General features: G+C 37.8%; 1 protein-coding gene and 1 pseudogene across 1 annotated transcript; both read right to left on the bottom strand.

Annotated features, from left to right (window-relative positions):
* Positions 1-338: 338 nt before the first annotated feature.
* LOC122346837 lies at positions 339-19391 on the bottom strand (annotated as a pseudogene).
* Positions 19392-20186: 795 nt separating this feature from the next.
* Positions 20187-25328, bottom strand: LOC122346457 (selenocysteine lyase-like). The gene is given in 14 exon segments (XM_043241073.1): positions 20187-20999; positions 21240-21314; positions 21598-21704; positions 21822-21905; positions 22032-22068; positions 22187-22234; positions 22236-22291; positions 22367-22528; positions 22805-22932; positions 23105-23288; positions 23924-24024; positions 24294-24403; positions 24488-24630; positions 25202-25328. Coding segments are annotated over 13 exon segments (1374 nt in total). The 5' UTR covers positions 24616-24630; positions 25202-25328; the 3' UTR covers positions 20187-20845.
* Positions 25329-25588: the final 260 nt, after the last annotated feature.

Genomic DNA, 25588 nt, shown 5'->3' with positions numbered 1-25588 from the left:
TTATTTATGAATCACTAGAGTAAGCAGCCTCCAATATTGGTGCAAATGAAGTCTCTAAATATCTGGTCCTCAAGGAGTAACAAAAACTTAACAGAAAAGGGCATTAAATAATTTTAAATCTCATAAAGTTAATTCTGACAAAAAGACAAACACTTCAGTTTATGGCAGTCTTCTACCTTGCACTCCTAGAAAATTGGAGAATAAATGGCAAAAGCATGCCTTACATGTCACAACTGTATAAATATTGGTACAAGTTCTACATCAAATGCAAAAAATACATATATTTAAAGATAATAAGCAATCTCTATGTACATCCCCCGCCCCTAAAAGGCTTATTGTCATTCCTCAAAATCAAATATCTCAGCCTCCTTTTCTTTCCAGAAAGCAAAACTACGGTCAATATATTTGCAAATCTCTTCATTAGTCAGACTACTGATATCTGCATTATTTCTCAGGACATCGCTCTCATCTGGGGTAGGCGTCTGTACAATGACTTTAGGCACAGGCCTCATTTCTACAATCGTCGTCTGTTCTGAGTGTTCAACCTCTGGCTGGCCTGATCCATCTCCAAAGAACTTCACTTTAATGTCCTCAAATCCATCCTTCCATTCCCGGTTCCCCACCTCAATGTCCTGTATTACAGCCTTGTGAAAATCCCGCACAGTCTCCCAGGTGAAAGCGGCCCACATGGTCGAAAACTTCAAAGCACAGCAAGTGTCTCATTTTCCTCTCATCTGCTGGCAAGTCTAGCTCAAGTATGTGAAAGTAGCCAAGCATGAAGAGGTCGAGTGTCAGGGTGTCATAGTCAGCGGAGATCCATCCACACTGGGGCAGGAACTGCTCAGGTGAGTAAATTGCCTGCTGCCGGTTGAGTCTTGAATCTGCCGTGATGGTACAAATGAGATCATGCTTCTCCAGTTCCCAATCATCTTATTGATGGCACTTCTCTGCTTAAAGAAGTGCCCCAATTTGCCATTTTCCATAGCATTCTTTGGAGAGATATCTAAGCTAGCTTTGCGTTCACACTTCGCTTCTTGGATATATCCAGTGAATCAACGCTTTGCTTTCTCTGAGCATTTCTCACAGTCACCGTATAAGCCGACTTCTTCCAGTGACCCAGGAACAAGACCACAATACGTTCCTTGCGTAGGGTTGTACTTTCCATGGCATCACTGATGACATAGTCGAAAGATGAATCATCAATCTGGTCAACCTCTGGTCTTTGTTCTTGTTTTGTGAGACCTCATCTGAACCATTTTTACTGGTTCTTGCTCTTGATCACCTAATGATTCTGTCATGCCTGAATCATTTTCTGAGGAATCGTTCTGATTCTCAAAGTTGGATTTTAAGTTCCTCACAGAAACCCCAAATTGTTGAATCTCATTTTCTATTTTTTCCCTCCTGCCCCTGTTGAAGGCTTTTCTCTCAGATGGCTGAGAGAAGACACTCACAAGCTCTGTGTTTGGCATTTTGCAGTGGGGCTGGTCTGTTAGGTTGGTCATAAGTAATGACATACTCTTAACAATGCCTGAAATACGGTTACACCAAGCGGGTAAGGGAGTCTGTGTAGAGTTCTTGTATTGGGTGTTGACTGTGATGTTGTGATGGGCGCGGGAAGAATGTTTGAAGTTCTTCAGCCAGGCGAGCTAGCTCCATTTCGTAGCCTTCGCAGTTCTTTTGCATTGAGACACTCTCAATTTGCTTCTCTAGATAAATGAGGTCATCCTCTGTTAGAAGCTCTCCAAATGGACCCAGGATGGCATTGTGAGCCTGGGAGAACCTCCAACTGTCCATCTTTGTATATTTAGTACTACTTTCCTGTTAAATAATATAAAAGTCTGATTAAAAGTCAACATGGAGAAAGGTTCAGTCAGAACATCATGTCAAATATGTATTTAAAAGACATGTAATGCAATATTTGTAGCTCACCTTTAACCTCTGGGTTTCTTGGTCAAATAAGCTGGCCTGTAGCTGTCGTACCATCACTTGTCTTTTCCATTCCGCTATAGGTCTTCCCTTCTCATCGTGCATGGGCACGAGGTAATCAATATCAGACAAATTAGGCTCCTCTGTCGGTAACACCACCATTTTATTCTAAAAGAGAAAAAAAAAAAATATTGTTGAGTACTGTAGTTCAAAATTACACTTAAAAAATTACTCCAAATGAAAACTTTGTCATTAATGACTTACCCCCATGTTGTTTCAAACCTGTAAAAGCTTTGTTCATCCTCGGGAACACAATTTAAGATATTTTAGATGAAAACCAGGAGGCTTGTGACTGCCATTGACTGACAAGTAAATAACACTGTCATTGTCCATAAAAGTATAAAATACATTGTCAGAATAGTCTATCCTCCATCAGTGGTTTAGTTGTAACATATTGAAACTACGAGAATATTTTTTGTATGGAAAGAAAACAAAAATAATGACTATATCTCTATCACCATAGCACCATTTTGTATCTGCTGAGTATCCACTGAACGCAAATAGTGTACTCTGTTTTCCGTTGAAACAGAGCAGCATATGCTATTTGCATCAAGTGAATATTCTCCAAAATGGCATTATGGTGCCAAATTCTTGGGTAGATTCATTATTTTTGTTTTCTTTCCATACAAAAATATTCTTGTAGCTTTATAATTTTACGGTTGAACCACTGGAGGAAGATGGACTATTTTGACAATGTCTTTCATACTTCTCTGGACCTTGACAGTGTTATTTACATGGCAGTAAACCACAAACCTCCCAGTTTTCATCCGAAATATCTTAATTTGTGTAAAAAAGTTTTTATAGTATCATGGTTCAAGTAATAATCAAGTGATTAATGACAAAATGTTCATTTTAGGGTGGAATTTGGGTTTGTTCATAAACATTAGTGTTTATGAACTAACAACCATATATTATTGGATCCAAAAATGTAAAAAAATGTAAAAATGTAAAAAAAAAAAAAAAAAAAAAGATTGTTTCCAGTTAAGTTACATGTGATCATACAATTACCCAGTACATTTTTGTTCACACACAAAGGCAAGTTTAAAAAACTAAAGGGACCCAGTTTGGTTATAGAATGCAGTTGTCATGTAACTCTATATACCATTCTGATACAGGAATGACAACTGTATTCTGCTAGTGTGTGAAGACAACCTTAGACTCAATGTTCATGAGAGAATGTGGATGTAAATTTCTTAACTGAAACTGTCAAATCTGCTGTGAGTCCTGATTTCTTAAGGCTGGCAATGGATTTTACATTTCCCAGTTTCATTTCTCCCATAAACAGTTTCCCTTTCTCTGGTACGGGCTTGCTCGGAGGCGTACTGGAACTAAGGTTCTTCACCACTGCAATGACAATCAGAACAAGAACATCATTTGTTACTCTCATCTGTTTCCAGTTATGTTCTGATCATATTCACATAGGCTTATTACCATTACTCATTGAACTGGAATTAAGTCATCAAGTGAAATTAAGGAAGGATGAGTCAATGGTGACAGCAGTGCCCACAGATTTTTGTCAGGATTGCAAAACATACATTTACAAGAGCAATAGAGTTATTAAACAGCCCCTTAGGGCTTTCTCACCAGAAGTGGCCATGTGGATATTCTGAAAAGTGTTCCCATGTGAGGTGGAAGATGGAGGCGAGGGGGTAGTGGTAGAAGGGGGAGGAGAAGGTGGGTAACGTGCTTGAGGGGAATCTTCTGTCTCAGGATGCTGGTGGGATTGAAATTAAATGGAAAGTCAGCCATTTGAAAATGGACACTTTCTACAGCCAGTTATAATCCCTTAAAGCACACTTTTCTGACATAATATTTCTATTCCAAACATTTTAAGGCATCATTTGAAGCAATAAGGAAGTCAATGAGGATTAACAACTGTTTGATTACCAGTATACTAAAAAATATGTTCTTATCTATTTTAAATAATTTTTGAGGCAAACTATTCCTTTAATCCAACACAACAAGATTGCCACATTGATGAGTGTTCCCATGTGAGGTGAAAAAATTGTTTGTTATTAGCAACATGCTAATAACAAACTATTTCAAGTTGTAGAGGGCATATGGAGCTGTTTCTATATGTTTGAAATGATGTGCTATGCTGTAAGGACACTGTCTTAGAAGACAGTTACCTGTCTTGAACTTAAGCAGAGAAACTGGTCACTAAATTGAACCTTAACAGAGAGTTTGATTGACAGGCAATCTGACCAATCAAAACACTTTTGTCTTACAAACCAGACAGGAGAGTAGATTAACATTGGTGGATTTGAACTTGAAACAGTGTCTATTGACATCTTTTCAAAGTTGAAAGAAGACCTTCTTATGTTCATTCATGTTTATTTCAAGCTATAAGTAGTAAAGAAGCAGATGAGCACTTTATGTGCCACTTGAACTGAGGTACTACAGGGATATTTCATATGTCAAGTCCCAAAATATGGTATTTATTGTTTGAATATCTTAAAATGAGCAAATTTGGAAGTTGAGACTTTGTTTCATACCTAACGTAACCTGCTCTGTCTTGTCTGTTATTACATTATCAGCTCTCTTTGCTCTGTGATGTATTTTTCACTGCATGAGAGCATGTTGCGTAGCTTGTCGGACAGCAACAGTAACCAAGGGGGTGAGTCTTTGCGAAGGGTCAGTTGTGGAACAGATGTAATAATAGCTGCTTTGTCATTCAAACTGTATTATTTTTCAAAAACATATAAACCTCACCATAAGACTGTCCATGGTTTTGTGCGTATAAGTTATCTGTCTGTAATAATCAGAGCTGGGTTGCCGTGACACAGCCGGTTTCCCTCTGAGCTCTTCCTCTATAGTACAGTTCTCCTCCAGAGGTTGGGCAGCTGGACAGACCTGCAATACAAAGAGCTTTTATTATCATCTAACATTTACTGATTCAGGTAGTGTGCCATCAAAGCACATTATTTCACACAGACCTGTAAAGCAATGAAATAGGCCAATTATTGCCATTTGATCCACTACACAGCAGAACATCACAATCATACACATGAAAAACAGCTATTTGTGGTCTTTCTTTTGTGCAGTGTTGTGGTCCGCAGAGCGATACAGTAAGAGGGGCCCTAGCTGGGGGGCAAAATAGTTGTACCTGAGCCCAACATCTAGATCCCACTTTACCAGAGGGAAAATGCAGAGTATATGGAAACATTTAGATCACCGCTGATGAAACTGTAATATCCTAATGGAGTCCATGCAGAATGCATATCAAATGTGGCTCTCAAAGGGCTCTCTGTAAAACACACACACGCACAGAGCATCAAAGGGAACACTGATACGCCGCAGCATGCTATTTTGCTTTGTCTCTGTGAGGTGGTCCTCCCAATTTCCTCTTGCACGGCACTTTGATGTCCAAACAGCACGAAATGCGCTGTGACACGGCTTGGGCAAAGGCAGGAATACATTTCCCAGAAGTTGTGCAATTCATAAATAGATCAAATTGGGGAGTGTGTAATGTGGGTATGTGGGCAAAACTACATAAGTGGAATCTCTTTCCTTTGTGACCTCTGAGCAGCAGTTCAGTTCCTCACTCACGATCAGGATGCATCTGTCTCTGTGTGAAAGACTAATCAAAGCCAGCGAACACCATGGCACATTTGGTTTTCATCAGCTATCCTCTTCTGTGGCTTAGGCAGTGGATGCTGAAGTAACATGGTCCTCCCATGCTCTTCTCTGCCTCGTGGGCCACACAAACACTGATGGAGAGAGTGAGACTACAGCAACAGCATCGAATCCATATGAATATGGTATTATGGTGGAAACCTGGCGCATAGCATAGAGTCATACATAAAATCATTCAAATATGCCACACATTTATCTGAAAAAACAGAATCAGAATGGGCCTGCATTTGTGTAAAGTTTTGGTTAAGGTTAAAACCTCCTCAGCTCTCTGCTTTCTGGAAGAATTCAAGACCACACACTTGTGTTGATGCATAAGCAATACGTTCTATGCTAAATCACTTTTACACCTTCAGTTTAATAAAACATGATGAACATGTTTGACAGTTTTTAAATTTAGAGAATTGGGTAAAAACCGTCTAAAGTGTCTACAGCAGCAAATCGTCTGCGCTGGAAAGTTTACGTTAAAATGGAGAAAGAATTATGAATGAGCTTTCTATGTTAGCTGTTTTCCATTAAAAATTGATATATTCTATATTACAAATAGTAACGGAATTATGCAAGCAAGCTAAACTTCTACCCAATAAAGCAACTGTTTTGCAGATTAAATGGAAAAGAAGAAAAGCTAATATCAAATGAATTTTTGATCGTGCCTGCTCTTTTACTTTTGCAATTATTTAATGCCCTTTCAAATCTAAATATCTCATACTGCATATTGCACTTTTGTGATACCAAAGTATTTAGTATTTAACATTTTCAGGTTAAGATATGCTGTTTTGTTTTTAAACTATTTATACAAAGTATTATAAAATTAGTCTGTAGATTAAAGAATGTTAACATATTTAACCAATCGGATATAAATAATAAATCCTTATTCTTTACTTTAGAAGCCCTTAGCTGTGAACTTTCAAAGGCACAATATAGATACTGCAATATATTAATACATATAACAAAAAGACTACAATATGTAGAAACCTTCAATAATCACAAAAACAACAACAGTGCATTAGCTGTACAAACACAACATGCATTTGAAGCACAATAGGTACTTACAAACTACCGTCCTCTTAAAAGTCGATATCCACACACTCACGCCGATCACCTGATCACTAGATAGTGACACACGATGTGAACACCAAACCCAAAGATGTGTTGACTCCATCCAAACCATCCCAACAACTGGCTATAGCCCAACAGACAATAAACAATAAACTCTGATAGGAGAATGTACTTAATAATTTATACAGTGGATTGGGTAGCCGGCAATGTCACTAATGAACAAACCAATCGGCACATGCGAACAAGCAAGCAGTGTGATAGAAAGCAGGAGACTGTCAAATCAGAAGGAGCGGACAGAGACACTGTATCTCTTTCATTCATTTGTTGTTTTTGATCTCTGAAACCACATCAGACCGAGACGTGACCTTATACACATCAACACTAATCAACGGAAAGAAAAACATGTTTTCAAGTCTTAGCCTGAAAGATGGGGAATTGCATGAGCAGAACCTTTCCATTATTTGTTTAATAATGTATGCCCTGGAAAAACAGGTGGCAATACAATCAGGCCAGTTAATTTATTCTATCCAGCATCAAAAATACGACACCTGCAGACCCTCATGACTATGTGTGAAGGCCAATAAGTCAGATAATTTGAGTGCTTTATGAAAAGGCAAGGTTAGTAGATGCTGTAAATGGTATTTAACCATTTCAAAATGAATATGTCATAGTATAAAGAACACTCTGAAAACCAAATTAAACCAAATTGAATATAAAAATGTCTGTCATGTGTTTTAAAAACCATTTTATTCTTTTATTTATTATGGACACTGTTTTTGTCATTGACCCAGGTGCTTTCTGGAAATCTCAACAAACAACACTCTCGCGAAATAAAAATGTGTAAATGTTTCCAGTAAAAGAATGGTATTTAGTAGAAATAAAAAATGTGTCAGATTTAGATTTTGTTGTTGACATCAAAGGCTGTGAGTCAAAATGAAATTGTGCAATTTTGGGGCCAGTTCATTTAAGCTAGTCAAATTCATGGATATGCCCCACATCTGAATATGCATACTTCTCTAGAGGTAATTCAAATAAATAGAATGCCCAAAATATTCATGATACAGTAGGTGAACGACATTCATAGACATAGTATTTCTAAGAATGCGCTTTTATTGTTAAAATTCAGAGCATATGAAAGTACAAGAATTCAGAAACAGCAATGCCCTTATTTTGGAAGACCTTGTAGAATTCAGCTTCAGGATGATATAAATACATTTCAGTCGATTAGAAAAAAAACTACTTTTGGTGCTGTAGTAGGTAACACTTCATTTGCTTCACTTCATTAATCAGTGTACCAACAAACTTTAAGACAGCTGCCTTAAAAGATGAAAAAAAGACATTTGAAATGAAGACTGCTTATAGCGAACCCTGAATCTGCAGGTGCACAAAAACATTTGTTTGGTGTGCCATTGTACATTCTCAGTTACATGGTAAACACGGTTCCATGTGTAGCGGACCACTAAAGGTCAAAGCAATCAGAGCATTCTTGAGATATGACTGAACATTTGATGAGAAACACGTTGAAAGATTCCTCTCAGGGGTAAACTCGTAAAAAGCTCCTTACCACCCCTAGTGGCCGATTAGTACTGGCATTTCTATAAAGGCCCCACGTAGAAGCAAACTCTCCAAGCATTTTTATAATGCTTGAAAGTACCTGCAATAAACAAACCACCGAGCTTCAATGTTCATCCCAATCTATCACGATTTTTGTTGTTGTACTGAAATAAACCTTCTTTGGGATGCCAAAAGAAACGCATTTAATACAGCTGGCCTCTTAATTCCCTGCCCAAATAAGATGGGAGGAAAGCATATATGCGTGTTGTAAAATAAACCCTTGATCTGTTTATTTGATTGCAGCTGTCTCAGGGAGAAGGCGCTCGCACTTTGAGCGGAGGGCCGTGCTCAGGGAGGGTGACCTCTTTGGGATGAAACCAAAACATGAGGAAATACCTAGCACGCAACTCTCTGGCCAAACGCCCAAACAATCCATTACAGGCACCGTTAGGAAATGAGATGGCCTGTCCGAGCACTCTGAGGTGGAATAAAACCTTGTGAAGTACACTACAACTTGCAATACTATATAAGCGGACCAGGAGGAAAACTAAAATGCTTTATTCCTGAAATAATGCTGATATGGACCATACTTATATGGAGAGTCTTTCCATGGGGAGGCCTGGGAAACAATTTTGGGTCAATGAAATACAAGAGAGTGTCCTTGATAAAAAAAAAAAAAAAACTGAAAAAGTCTAGTGCCAAGTTCTTTTGTGAGAAAACTTTTGTGATACACATATTTTCAAGAAATCTCATTAATTATACTTTTCACGGAAAAAGCCTAACATTTAATTCAGGAGGTACATTTACAACCTGAACTAACTTGGCCTTGCCATAAAAAAAGGATTTTTTTAAATATGACATCAGGACACTTAATGTCTATCTATTTTTTATTTTATTTTAAAGGTCTGAAATCTACTATTTAAAAGTTTGGGGTTGGTATGATTTTGAAGGACGTTTCTTTTACTAATAATAGCTGCATTTATAGGATCAAAAACACAGTGAACACAGTAATACTGTGAAATATCATTACAATTTAAAATAACAGTTTTCTGTTTTAACATGTAATTTGTTAATGGGATGCAAAGCTCAATCTTCATCAGCCAATACAGTCATCAAATTCTCCAGAAATCATTCTAATATGCTGATTTGGTGCTTATTTTCAATGTCACAAAAAGCTGCTTAATATTTTAAATATGTTTCGGGTATTCTTTGATAATCAGCATCCTACTGACCCCAAGAGGCAGTGTTTATTAACTTAGACTGTACATAAGGCTAAATCAGCAAAAACAACATCTTCTAATATGTATTTATCCAAGGCAGTGCTGCTTGATCAAATGGAATTTGGGTTAAAGGAAAAAAGATAAACAATCAGGATGCATGTTTGAAGCCAACAAACATCCTGTTCTCCAACCGATTTGATAGATCAAGTATCTGTTTCCAAGCATTAGAATGGTAAAAACCCTGAAACCGAACCCTGTGGATCCCATAACCAGCTCAGCCCCCGGCCCTCTACCTGAGCTAGGCTAGAGAGACGGTAACTGATACACCCCCAGCACGTAGAGAGAGCAAACGGCTGCATCTGATGCTTCAACAGCCTCCCTTCACTAATTAGATCTCCATTGTTGGGACAGGCCGGCTTCATTTTTGACATCTAGCAGCACCCTGAGTCTCTCACATTGATAAAGGAGCAATGAATAGCTTATTTATTCATGCCTATGTTGACAGGGAGCTTATATTACTACATAAGATCTATGGAAAAGTGTGACCAGGGTGACAGGAGACCATGCAATTAATTCTGTGAAATCTCAGATATGGTACTTCAAATTTAATGAAACCTAATCGAATTCTTAATTGACTTTGACTTTACAAGAACTCTTGTACTCTTTTTTTTTAATAGGCTCTTTTGTAAGTCCCCTGGAGTTAAACGGTTGAGTTTTACCATTTTTGGATCCGTTCGTCTTCGGGTCTGGACGATAGCACTTTTAGCTGTAGCTTAGCATAAATCATTGAATCTGATTAGACCGCTAGCGCCGCGCTCAAAAATGACCAAGGAATTTCGATATATATCCTATTTAAAGCTTGATTGTTCTATAGTTACATTGTGCACTAAGACAGAAGAGAAAAGTTGTGATTTACAAGGATGATATAACTAGGAACTATACTCTTATTCTGACGTAATAATCAATAATTTTGCTGCAGTATCATGGGTGCAGCAGGCGCAATGATATTAAACAGCACCTAAAAATAGTCCCTGGCATTTTAAGGCAGCAAAGTTATTATAGTAGTAGTTTCTAGTTATATCAGCCTAGAAAATTGCGACTTTGCATTTCTGACGGTCCTAGTACACAGTGTAACTATAAGAGAGTCAAGTCCTAAATAGGAAAAATACGGTCATTTTTGACCGTTATGCTAACGATTTAATCAGCTGCAATGCTAAGCTGCAGCTAAAAGTGCTACCGCCAGATCCGGAGATCGGCTGAATGGATTCAACAACTCTAATACTCAGCTGTTTAGTATTTAGTATAAGTCCTAGATCTGGCTTTATTTGTTTTATACTTGAAACAAAAGAAAGTAGTTGCTTTATGGTTCCAGACCAACTTGGACATGTGGAAAAACTTTTTTAAAATTATCTGACAAAATGAAAAAGTATTTGCAGGTTCAACCATGGAAATCAGCTTGTAGTCGGTATGCTTACAATTCAACAGCTGAGTAACCAATATAATCCATAGAGGTTTGTATAACATAAATTTATGGCCTGTACCTTATACAACATGTTTATTTAAAAGAAATTAATATTCAGCTGCTCTACAATTTGTTCATATGGATTTTAGCTCACACATTCGGTATTAGCTTGTTAAACGTGTTTTATCAGCTAGGTAAGGTATGTTGGAAGAGATCCAAGGAAGAAAAATCTTCGCTTCTTGAATGGGAACAGCAAAAACAGCTGCTATTTCTACCGCCTATTAACGCAGATGGACATCTTCAAAAAAGAAGAGAAAGAATGCACAGTTGTGAGATATAGTAAATCACTAGAACAGCAATATCCCCTTAGACTGATCCATCAATTTTGTGGAATTAATTCCTTTCCAATGTGGTTTAGTTGTTGTGCCCGCTCTGACAGCGCTACCATGTTCACCCTTGAAAAATTTATGACTTAAATTGAGCAGCATCTTATTTACCACGTGAAACAAGAAGGCTGAGAGGCCATTGAGGTCCACTGCACACAAAAGCTTCTTAGAAAGTAGGTGCTACATGACACCTTGAAAGTTACTGGCTTGATTTTCATAGACGCTCAGACATGTCAATCAAAACAAATCAATCATGGAAGATCTGGATGCAGGACAACTAAGAGAACTGACCTTTTGTCTTAGTTTATCCATGTGACACTTCAAGGTCTTTAACTCTCTAATGCATGATGCCAACAACAAACCATTTTTAAGCATTCGTGGTATGATGTTACATCCAAACTGTGCGACAACGTTTGACACTTTCTCATAGTTACACGTCTGTTCATACGTTTTTACATTTATAACAGCACGTGATAGTATAATTCAATATGACTGACAAAAATGGTAAAGTAATATGTACCTCAATTCTTTGTCAGTAGTGTAGAATCTAAAGAACTCTTTTATTCTGCAGTTATTTATCTTAACATAATATAAGTACATTCAGTGTACTCTGCGCTGTATATATTTGTTCCCACTTACATACATTTTTGAATATTTACATTTAAAATAAGATACTGTGGGTTACAGGTTTAAAACAGTTACAAATGATTTTAGATTATTTACAAATTGACTTACATTACTTTACACCTTACAGTACATGCATGGCAGCAGATCTCCAGCTTACTTAAAATAGGTCTCATTGGTTTTTTTTTTATTAATAATTATTTTATTAAATCAGTAGAATAAATACATTTCATATAAATAAATAATTGGTTAATTATTATAATCTTGTTTTGAAGTAAAAATTTTATATTAGGATAAATACAAATAAATATCATCCTTTGTCATGATAATAATTAATAATAATATTAATAATTCATAATCAACGCATCAGAGAGTTAACACTGCACTGGACCATGAATTATATTTTAAGTCAATTTTAATAGCTATAGATATAATTAAAGTAGATATAATTTCTGACTTTTAAAAAAAAATTCTCGAAATGACGTTAATGTCAACCATGGCAAAACATATAGCGTTGTGCTTATACTTACTTATGTCACTACTTTCAATATTTCCACAATCAAGATAGGTCAGCATGAAATTTTTAAATAATGCCATGCCAGTGTTTCATGCGTGTTCCCTTTGACTTTAGAAAAACTAACTTAAATGATCAACATACTGAAGTCATTCTTTTTCTGCCAGCATAAGAAATCGACCTTACATTTCTCTCCACAGAGCGAAGGTATCTGGCACACTCAAAGTGGCCGTTGTATTCAGCCAGATCAGCAGCCGTGAAGCCATCTACATCTCTTTCCTTTGGGTTGATCTGGTGACCCAGGAGGATCCGACAGCACTGGGAAAAATGTTTTATACGATTATTGCAACCTAACATTGTTTTACATTGTTTTAGACACCACAGACCAGACTCACATTCTAATTTAAACCCACCTCTATCTCCCCGTTCTCTGCTGCATCATGTAGAGGAGTGCCCCCCCAGAAATCCTTCTTGACCTTTGATCCCATCTGTAACAACCTCTCCAAGATGCCACGATGCCCCCCACTGGCAGCAAAGTGTAAAGCAGTGGCCCCTTCATTATCTTGACTAGACAGGCTGACGTCTGTGAAGGACACCTGAAAGGGTCCAAACAAGTACAGCACCTAGAGTAGAGCTTGTGACACCAAAGCATATATTTGTAGAAATAACTACCTGGTCTCATGGCATGAACGCACCTTTTTAGCGAGACACGAAATATGTACCAATAAGTACATATCACTGCAGTTATAAACACTAGAGGTAGCAAAACTCAAATAACTTATACCTTTTCACCCAAATTTAGTTTCAACTAATAAAGCATAATTTTTGCATCACACATATCCAGCTTCATATCTATAGGTTTTCATAGACGGTAGGTTTGTTCGGTAACTGACTGAGTAGACGAGAGTAACTATCTTGTGATTTGTGAAACAGTTCAAATCTGTGTAAAAGTTGAAATGGTAGGACTGCATTAACAAATGTGTTTTATATTAGTTTTGCATTTGTTAACACTTTTGGGTAGGTTTCGTGTTGGATTTGGTGTAGGGCATATTTCCATGATAGAGCTTTAACTTTTGGCAACAGTCTACAGATATTTCAGTTCTGAATCGCAACAATAAATACCTATATCAACGTTATAAAAATGTGCCAGGGTTCACAGATCGAACCTGTGTTTTAACACTATTCAGTTGACAGGTCTTCTTTTAAACTGCGGCGGAACGTGCAGTAAGGTCCATGAAAACGGTGTTGCGCAAAAAGTGCACAGAGGCACATATATTTATGAGACGAGGTTGAGAAATAAAATATAACCCACCAGCCATACCACCAATGCATGGTGGCCCATGTGAGCTGCAGCATGTAGCGGCGTCATACCGTCTTGGGCTCGTAGATGCACGTCAGCTCCACACTCTTTCACCAGATACTCCACAACATGTTGATGTCCCTCCTGACAGGCCAGATAAAGCGGCGTAGCTCCCATATTTGTCTGTCGATTAACACACCTGAGAAAACACCAATTTGGATGCTTATTCATGTGGGTTTTTGAAGGCTGATAAAAAACGTAACTTTTGGAGTAAAAATCTCTTGGCTTTTGGTATTCATGTCTTATCTGTGGAAGACATGCATTCTCCCTTCATTTAACAACTGGTGATCTTAGCCTGTGTGGCCATCAATATAAGATTCGCTCACTGGGTTTGATTGTTGCGGATTCAACCATATTCAAACATATGCTAAAGGCATCACAATATATAAGGTCTGGTAAATCAACTATTTTAGCTAAGGATAAATAGAGCAAATAATTGTCAATGTCCTCTACTGTTAAACCAATTACTGCCTGGATATTAATCACTGGAGGCTAATTTAAAGTTCATGGGATCATATGGAGCTGTTCATTTATGACATCAATTTGTAGCCAGCTCAGAAAGGGGTCGCCCTATAGGTTCCCTATAGATTTATAGTTTCAATGGGTTTTTAAGAATTTAGATCTTTTTTACTACAACATTCACTGCTATTCAAATGTTTGGGGTTGGAAAAGTTTTGTATTTGATCAGAAATACAGTAAAAGCAGCAATATTGTGAAGTATTATTAAACTTTAATATAAATATTTTGGACACATTTTATTTTATGGTCTATTTCTTGCTATTATGAAACCATTAACTTTTGCCTCTATAAACTTCTTATTTGCTGTTTATCAATATAATAATACTACTACAGCATATGATAATGATTCCTTGAGGTGTTAAGGGTTCAAGACTTTAGGTTCAGGTTCAGTGACAGTGAGAAGCAGCTCTGACGGTTGACTTCAGTATGTTGTGTGACACGTGACAGACAGGAGCATCCATTATACACCAGCTCTCTGACTCTCACATGGGATTTTCTAACCCCTAAGGTTAATATATGCATTCCCCTGGCTATAAGTTAAGTTTAACTTATCCACTACACAAACACGCTTCTATTTCATCCTGAGCACGTCTCCGTGTATCAGTTTCAGATGTGGTCATGCTACAGACGCAACATGAATCTGTACATGCGTGACAGAAACAGGATGCGCGATTGATAGACTTACGCCAAAACAACTGATAATCAACGGGCTCTGAAGTGAATTAGTTTGATGGGGTTTCACTAGATCAGATCAATTCCTCTTCCTCCTTTCTATTAAATCTAAAAGCTATGCGAACAACTGAACCAACAGAGAAAAAAGTAAAAGTAAATAAATAAATACAATAAAAAGTAATTTTGTTGTTACTATTTTTAAGGAACGCCTGAATTTTTATATATTTTATTTAAGGTTTAGTTACTTAAGTACATCAAGTTAAACTAAATAAAAAAATTGAAATAAAGTAAACATTAAAATAAAATAAAATAATTTTATTTTAAGTAACCATTTTTTTTCTTTAATAGTTTTAGCTTGGTATAACTATAATAACCACGGCTTACACAAAATCTGTTTTAAAAAGACATTTTAAGGCACTCGCAGTGCACAATTAAATAACTGGAGACGTGTGACCTACAAGACTAGTGACCCAAAACAGTTTGTCACATGCTCCTTTACATCCACCTCCGCCACATGAGATTAATCTCTGTCATTACTACGTGTCTGTGTTCGTAACGCTGTACCCTGGAGCTTGACCAATCAGCAGCCTCAAGCAGGTGAGGTCACCCTTTGCTGCAGCATAGTGAGCAGGAAGAGCACCGCAGTTTGTTTCCACGTCTGCTCCGCTCCCACGAGACAGCAGCCAGCGGACAGCTTCCACCCGGCCGAAGCGTGCAGCGAGATGAAGCGGAGACGCCCCGCCAGAATCCTGATCCTGAATACATGCAAACAAATAAGAATAGCATAAACAACAATACCTTACTTAATGATTCTTTTCTTTGTACACAAATAACTTTATATTACTTTATATTTACTTTATATAACTATGCATTACTATACATTAATTCTCTCCTTTTTCTTTTAGAAAAATATAGTGTCAAACGATTAATTTACGATTAATCAAATTCAAAAGTTTTGTTTTCATAATATAGTTTATATTCTTACATTTTATATTATATATAAATATACTGAACATATTTTTTTCTTAAATACATACATGCATTTATATTGTCACACGTGGACTCCTTTTTGTTGTTGTTTTTGTCGTGTGCCATGTGTTCTGTGTGACCTACTTTAGTTAATTGTCTTAGCGTCTTCACCTGTGTCTTATTTATTAAGTATTTACCTTGTGTATTTAAGTCCGGTGGTTTCATTTCTGTTGGTCAGATCTTGTCTATGTTTCACGTGGGTTTAGTTCATCTGCCCATCTGCCCATCTGCCCTTTTTGCCTACCTGCCTGAGGTACTTATCCTGTACATGTGTATGATTAAACTCGTTTATTTTATATTCTCGTCAAGTGCTCCTTCACGCTAAACCACACCGTGACATATATATACTTATTATATACAAACATAAATATTTTTATTTACAATGTTGATTAATATTGATAATACTAATACATACCTCTGTGTGTGTGTGTCAGATTTACCTTTATTTATTCAGCCAACAATAAGAAGAATAGAGAGCCTGATTAAGACAGTTAAAATCTTGAAAATTGGCTTGAAAGTAATCTTACAGGAAGGGCCCCTGCAGTATGGCATGTCAAGGTCATTAAAATTACATTATTAAATTATAAATATTTTCAAAAGGCATGTCTACACAAAGTTATTTTCTAAAATTGTGGTGCATGCTTTAAACTAGATTTGTATCATTATGACCCAAGCTTTTGCTACCACAGCATAGAAGATAATATTATCAGATACAGTTTGACTAAGCAGTGAGGAGTATTTCTTGTTTATTCTTTTTACTGTGATAAGTAAGAACACAGCCACTTAAAATCATGTGCCGACAGTTTGGTAAAGAGCTGTCATTGAGTCATAAGCTGAAAGAACATTCAATTTGATAGAAGTCATTTCATGATGTCATCATAACACCGTCATAGCAACCATCAGTGTGTATTGTCCATTCTGCTATAAATCTACTGCTGCTGACACAGACCCCGTTCCTCTACGGGCCATCACTCCACTACTCCGCCAATGTGATCAAATTAGTGTAGCCATCTTTATTTAATCAGACTAAGGAAATGTTCATTAATAATTCAACCACATACAACTTTGACCTCACCTTGGCAAGCATGGGCTTGAAAAAACCCAGATGAACACCCAGGAAGACCACCAACCAAGAATATTGTTATCACTTTAAGTCCATGATAACAAGGCACTTAAAACATCTACTTTAATACAGCACAGCTGGCCATAAATTAGATCAAGAGGTTGTCGATGTTAAAAGAGCCGGTTTGCATTAGTGTGAGAAGAGGTGGTGCGGGGGGGTCTTGGAGCAGCGGTATGGCCTGTACTTCCCTGGTAAACAAACAGTGTTAACGGTTAGATTGAGCCCCCTCTAACCCATCTGGTCGTGATTACAGCGGTCATGCAATACTACTGAGCAAAGAGTAAACAGAGCAAGGGAAAGTGATGTAATCACACCATTCACACCGTTCTGCATTCACACCGTTCCTGTATCGGCTGAGAACGACTTATTATGTAAGGTGCTATATTTGAAGCGGGTTTTGCTTAGCTATGATATCTAGGAATTTGCCTGGCCTATGACCACACCACGCACTGTCAAAATAATATTGTAGTTTGCACAACGCTTTTACAATATAGTATGCAGGTCTGAGATGCTTCACCATAGCTGAATTTATTTGATCAAAATCTTTGAAATGTTATTTAATCGTAATTAAAATGTCATTTATTCCTGTAATTACCATGCTGAAATTTCAGGAGCATTACTCCAGTCTTCAGTGTCACACGATCCTTCAAAAATGTGTACGATATGCAGATTCGGTATCCAAGAAATATTCCTTTCCAACATCAGTGTTGAAAACAGTAGCTGATTAAAATGTTTGTTGAAACTAGAAAGTTAATGCGTCCATCGCCGAGCAAAAGGCTTCATTTCTTTCAAAATTAAAACAATCTTAATACTTTAAATAGTGTTGAAAGCAGATTGTAAAAGAATGTTACGCTGACTATTTTCCATACATTGACCTGGAACAGTATCCTCCAGGCTGTAAAGCTTTAAAGATAAAGGACAGAAATAAAATTAAAGCTACCAAAAGTAGTGGCTTATACTTGAATACTACTATCTCAGGATAACCCTAAAAAAAACATTTCATAATAATTAATACCCTTTTGGTGACACTGAAAAAATTTATCCATTTTGCTGGATCAACTTTAAGATGTTTCTACACATTGACTGTGGAGATAACCTGTGGTTAAGTCCATTGATTTGATATAGTTTGGGAAATCTAATGATCTAAACTATATACCAACTGATATACCTCTGATCCATGAGGTCCGTTGGCAGACAGAACTGTGCTGAGAAGATCTGGAGAGAGGCTACAAAACTTTTTTTTTTTATTAAATGGAAGATACACAGGTGCATGACTTGCACAATCTTTAATGGAAGAAGTCTGGAATGATGAGGATTACCTGTAATAGAGCTGGGGAGTGAGGGTGTTTTTATTGCAACAGAGATTCAGGTAGAAAGAAAGCTCTTTACAGCAAACTACAATGACATATAATGAAACCTGGTTTAGAGCACTCCAGGCAACATTGTTTTCCTTCCAACATTGATACAGTGACCATAAATACAAAGATAGACCAGGCAAAAGAAAATTAGACTTGAATAGAACATCTCAGGATAACCCTAAAAACAACTGGATCCAAGCTGATCACCATCTAACCTGACCAGAATTTAAGAAGATAAGCAGATTGTGGACTGTCTTAAAATAATACATGTGAAATAATTTTCTGTTGCTCCAAAGAACTGAAGCTATAACCTCTGCCAAACAAAGGTGCTTCAACTAAGAACTGAGTTTAGGGGTATGAATACTTATGCAGTGTAATTATAAAATGGTTTCCGTTGTAATAACATTTCAAAGAAATCACAGAACATAAGTCATACTTGGACTACTTTTATGGTGGTTTTGGTCATTTTTGGAGCTTGACAGTCTGGTTACCATTCACTTTAACTGTACGGAATCTTTTGTGGTTTTTGAAAGAATGTAAATGACCCATTTGAAAAGCAACTCTCGATCCAAACTCTGTCCACAACTTCTCCACTCACCTGTACATTACATTTTGCCACCTGCACGAGCCACTTTAGTTCCCGGGTGTGACCTGTAGCTGCAGCATCATGGACAGGTGTGGCTCCATTGAGGGCCCTTGTGTTAGCATCGAGCCCTGCTTCTGCCACAAGAAAACATAGGCAGTCCAGCTGACCACAGCGCGCCGCATGGTGCACCAGTCCCGCCCCCTGAGCATCCACAATGCTGACGGTAAGACATCCAGTTTCGGCAAGTTCCCTGAGGCTCTGCAGGTCTCCCTCTCGGGCTGCAGCAATGGCCTTTTGGAGCACCATGTCAACCCTACCTCTCCGCACCTGCGCAAGCTGCCTTTGACTGGATCCGGACGCTGTCTCGAGCAATTCAACCTACCCCCAAGGCACACATGCACACACACACACAGACACACAGGGGAAGCCGACACCTAACCGTCTGCCAGCTGGCGGGGTTAGGTGAGCGGAGGAGAGGAGCAGGTCTGGCCCGGTGAGCTGTAAAGGTAATGAAAGACGTCACAATGCACCAGTGCTCATCGTGGCCCAGCCGTTGCCTTTGAGCTCGCTTACCAACCTGCACATGCTTGCCCTCTGGCAGCAGACACCAGAGTAATGAGAGAACCGGCCTCTGAAGACCTACTAAAACTGCTGTGCATGGATGTGGCATTTGATTAGAGATTACAGTGAGCCTCATTTTAACATGTTAAATATTCATTTCAGTCTGAATGGCCAAGAGCACGTCTGGAAGGAGAACAAGGGATTAGAATGAAGCAGTTTGGTCAGAGCATATGAACTTTAATGATTCAGCATCAGGGGAGATCAGATCAGCGCTTAGATGTTTAAAGAGAGTCCATTTAGCTCATTTAATAATGCTAGTGCGTCTTTGTTGTACAGGTAACGGATATCTCCGTCTCATTCTCAGAGCGCACGCTCCATCGCAAGTGCAGCCGGCAAGTTCAAACGAACAGGTCTCTGTTGATTCCATGAAAAAATGTTATGGACATCTACAACATAATAAGAACAATTCAATATTCAATTATGAAACAGTTTTAAAATACAACATACAACAGTGCATTCAATATAAAATCAGAAGGATAAATTAATGAGTATCAAAACCAAATAACTGAGGCAATTTTAACTATGTTAAAAATAAAAACTGACCTGAAATGACCAAAGCCAACACTCATATGCAAATACGAGTGTGCAATACATACCAAAAATTATATTTTGCAGTGTAATTTGTTCTGTTATGGGGAGCTGATTTTCATATTTTGTGCAGTGGTTGGTTAGTTTCCCAATGACAGAAATAAACAATTCGATCACTTTTTGCAAAGTGACACACTCTATAAGTCAGTCTGTAATTGGACTTTGTGGACTTTACACATTGCACACCTCCGTTTGCAAGCTGCTTTATGTATTTTCTTTTACTATTTATGAGCTAAATTCCCTGAAGTTCCATATATTATGTTTTACCAAGTAATATGCACGTTGAACATTATATTCTGATTAAATATATATATATAGAGCAACCTGACAATGTCTGAATCCTGAACTCTAGTCTCATGACACACCACCTGATAAGAGTCACATTAAATATTATATTCTGCTAAATAAAGAGCTCTTAGATCGATATAGTGCAACCTGACGATGACCCTGAAATCTGAACTCCACACTTATTTCAGAATTTATGTGCAAAACTAAAACTTTTTTGGTTATATACATATACACACACAGAGGCAGGTAAAATATCCCTGGTGCTAGTTCATTCGCTCCAGTTGCTCTACAGTGTCTCTCAGATCCTCCACGACAATGTCCACATCTTCATGGGAGGTACTTCTACCCACACTGATCCTCAAAGCGTTGGTAGCCACATGATATGGAATCCCACAGCTCAGAAGAATATGGGAAGGTCTAAGGACATGAGAGCACACTATAAAATCGCAGCATAAAAAACATGAAGGAAATTTCTACGTTCTGATGCATAAAAAGCACAGTAGAGCGCACAAGCATATTTAATCGATTTACAGGATGGATGTGTTCCGCTACATTTGTTTTTAGTGATCCAATCATTCAGACACTTGAAAATGTTCAGTATTTGATACAACAATAATGAAAATTAGTTGACTATCATTGTAAATACAGTTGACTTACTGATCTTCTCTGTCTGAGTGGCAGGCAGCACCCACACTGGCCAACAACCTCCTACAGGTGGACAGCACTCCTTCCCTACAGCAGGGGAACTTTCATCAATTATTCACCAAAGCTCTTGTGTTTTACAAATCTGCAAGGTCAAGACCTGACCCATTTCTGACCAACATGTGTAAAAACAAACGGACGCTGTTACAGGAAATTTCATTTAACCAAGCTTGAGTATATCCTTACTGTGAAGAATCTTCAATGTACATGTGTGCACTGTATGCGTAATCTGTAAAACACATCTGGATGTACAAAGATATTCCGTTCATGTACTGTGAAACACAAATTACAAGGTTTGAAAATGGCCTTTCACTCACCCTGAAGTCCCCTTCCCAAAATGGATATGTTACACGTGTTGGGCAAAATGTCTGAACCAGGAAAATGGCTGTTAAAATGAATCTTATCTCCTCCGAAGACAGCCTAAAAATATAAATGCAATAAAAAAAATACAATGAAATATATATATATATATATATATTATATAGGCTATATTAATAACAAATGAAATATTTTAAAAAAGGCAGAAACAGGACTTACAAGCAGCTTCTGCTCTAGATAGAATCGTATGTCCAGGAAATGGGCTTCATACTCCACTAGATTTAAGTTGACCAATTCTGCAGCCTTTTCAAAGAAATAAAAAATGAATAAACCAAGTTATGTAAAACAAATCTAGAAATAAAAATAATTTCATTCGTTGACATTTTTATGAAAAAATAAATGACGCTTTCGATGCATAGTGGGTTTTACCTTTCCCAGACCGGCTATCATTGCTGTGTTCTCAGTTCTGAGAAATGAAGAGATAACAGTAGTATTGATTTCAGAGTCCGTGACATTGCTTTAATTCTGTTCAATAATTCATCACCCATGCATGAAACCCCACCACACAATAAACCATGTCGTACCCTGGCCTGAAGTTGCGCTCTTGTCCTCCTCCAAAAACAGAGGGTAAACCGAGTCGTGGGTCCAGGATCATTCACAAACAAAGCGCCAATTCGAGGGCCATAAAACTGAAACGTATCATCAGCAGGATTGCCATCTGTAATATTCTTAGAGAGATATGATATATCTTGTTACTTACTTACCTTGTGCCCTACAATGGTAATATAGTCTACTCCCAGCTCATGTGCATCCACTCTTATCTTTCCGATGGCCTGTGCAGCATCCGTGTGAAGGAGGATTCTGGGAGCTGATGCTGCCCTCTGTTTGTTCACTTCCCTCACCCTCTGACAAATATCTTTAATTGGCTGTTGAAAAGAAAATCCCAGTGGTTACCTTCACTGTTTATGCTAAATCATGTGAACTATTGTAAAAAAACTATTGTATTTTTATTGGCAGGGCAAAAATTAACTTGCCATACTGTGCCCATAACATACACCGATCTTCATAATCATTATGCTTATAAAAATGTTGTATAAAAGCAAAATCAGGCCCACAATTAAGTCCTAATGACCAAAACGTGTGATTTTTTAACTATGAAACAGTCTGAGACATTGAGACTGTAGTCAAGGCGACATTCTTACCATAATAATGCCTGTTTCATTATTGGCCAGCATGACCGACACCAGGCAGGTGGTGGGACGAATCGCTGCAATGACATCCTCGACCTCCACCCGTGCCGTCACCTTGGACACTGGCACAAATGTGACATCTATGACGAGAAATCAGATCCAATCAGTGCACCAAGATGAATTTTTTAAGAAATATAGCAATAGACAAGCTTTGGATGCAACAGCCCTGGTTACTGTAGTGACTGTACAGCATTTTCTTCTTCCTCAAACTGAATCTTTGGAGTTTTAGACAGAAAACATAGGCCTACTGACCTGCTTTACCCTCTTTTAACAAATGTTTAGCTGCGAGTTGGATGGAGTCATGCTCGACATTGGAGATGATAATATGAGGCGGGGAGCCTCTTCCATTTAGCTGCTCACTGTTCACGTCTCCCTCTGCAGAAGCCTTGCTCAGCCTGAAGTGCTCCACAGCTGTGTGAAACACCAGATTATTGGCCTAGAAGTCGAGGAAAAAAAGAGAGAGCATAAATAAAGATAAAGTTGAAGTAAAGTACCTTTCACACGACTTTCACCAGGGATTCAATGCATCTCTCAACACAAGCAGCACGCACCATTTGGACCGACACGCCACATGTTCGAACACATTCGCCGTCTGGCTGCGGCGCCTAGCAACTATTCAAAACAATGTAAAGATGTGGCGCTTGTCGTCCAGTGTGTGACCGGCTTTAAAGACAGTGTTACAATGTTACAGTGTACACCAGCTTTAATGTTTGCGTGGAACACGCATATTCGCTCTCTAATAGTAGATATTAAAAAAATCTGAAATGCCCCAGGTGAATACAGGACATAAAGTGCTACATAATATGTTTCTGACTCTCGCTTGTTTTTATGTAAACATTTTTGCATTTGCTATGGTTTTGATCAGATAACAGCAAATATAACTAATAAAAAAATAGTTCACCCAAAATTATATATATTTTTTTACTGTCATTACCTGTAATATGTGATCGAAGACCTAATGTCTTGTTTGTGCAATGACAATGAGACCAAAGTGTCTTCGGTCACATTGTCATTGTCAAAGAAGATAATCTGATGAATTTCCATGTGATCTAGGACACTTGAAACCCTCACCTCAGTTCCTCCTGAAGTAAAAATAATGTCTGCTGCTTTTCCACCAACCATCCTGGCAATAGTGTCTCTGGAATGGTAAATAATGTCTCTAGCTTTTAGACCTAAGACCAGTAGAAAATGTGTTCAGTTGATTGTTCAAGCAAAATTAACAATCATTTACTCACCCTCACACATTTAATTCTGTGAAACTCAAGATTACGCTGTATTTGTATTTTAAAAATCTTTTTTTGGATGTCACCCTTCGTCATAATATTTTCTCAACAAAACAAAAGAAATGCCAGTAGGTTTAGAAAGACATGAGGATGAACAAATGATTAGTACATTACATGATGAGACATGTGCCAAACATCTATGCTAGAGAGCCTCATACCTGGTAGGTAATTACTGCTGGGATTTCCCCACGCGTCAGTTAAAGCATCAGTAATAACGCTGACCACCTCTGGATCCACTGGCGTGGTGGCGTTGTAATCCATATATATTCTGCAGTAGACAAATTCTGGAGCATGTGGCAGATACAAATACAAATGGCTTCATGTTCAGACTCATATATGACATATTCATTACCTCTCTGGCCCATCAGACACATGATGATGATGATGATGATGATGATGATGATGCAGGTCAGACCCACAATGATGTGTTTCGGTTCCCCATAGATTATGACCCAGGATGACAGGGGTCTTTTCAGCCATTATCTAGATCACACTCTGTGGAACACATGCGGGGCAATAAAACCAGCATTAAATTTATGTCATTTAATGTTGTCAATAACTATAAAGCACGAGCCATGTTATGAGGCTTGCCCGCTGGAACACACAACCAGTCATAAGTAGCATGGGTTTATATCAAAAATTATTTCATGATATTAAGTTAAGATCATGTTCCATGAAGATATTTATAACATTTCCTACTGTAAATTTATAAATTCTTACATTTTGATTAGCAATATACACAAAGCATTGCTAAGAACTTAATTTGGATAACTTTCTATTTTTGCACCCTCACATTCTGGATTTTCAGCTAGACATATCCTATCATAACAATACAGTTGGTTCATTGGGAAACTTATTAATTCATCTTCATGATGCATAAGTCACTTTTTTTTTTTTTTTTTTAACTGACCCTTATAACTGGTTTTGTCGTTCAGGATCACATATGTTACAGGTATATAATTTTCTAGGTTTAAACAAGCCATAATTGTTAATACAACATTTCCCTGTAGGTTAAATGAAGTTTAATACAACATAATTTGGCGATAAAATCCTGCAAGCCACGTACTTCCCTCTGATTCATACTGCTGGTAGAGTCTGCTGACTGCTTCTACGACCAAAACAACTAAAACACTAAAACTGTCTTTATAGTCATTCTGCAAGAACCATCGCTGAGATAACACTGATGAACCTGATGAACCGATGTAACTATACTATTAGACCACTAACCTCTTCTGCTCTTTAGCGTATATCTTGTCAATAATTCACAGTTCAAACTGATGATGCGGCAGACAGCACCGGCACGCTTTACTACTTTGAACCGGAAGTGTACATGACTAAACCCCCTCCTCCTCTTAGACGGTCGGACAGCCAGGGTTTAGTTCGTGGATTATTAATCAGATGGTGCTGACGTTTCTTGGTAAACGTCTAAAGAGCATCAACCTTCGGGTTTGAT

This window comes from Puntigrus tetrazona, chromosome 6 (assembly GCF_018831695.1).
Source record: "Puntigrus tetrazona isolate hp1 chromosome 6, ASM1883169v1, whole genome shotgun sequence".
Classification (NCBI taxonomy): Eukaryota; Metazoa; Chordata; class Actinopteri; order Cypriniformes; family Cyprinidae; genus Puntigrus; species Puntigrus tetrazona.
The sequence above is the reverse complement of the archived record's forward strand: the minus strand, read 5'-3'. Positions and strand labels throughout refer to the sequence as shown.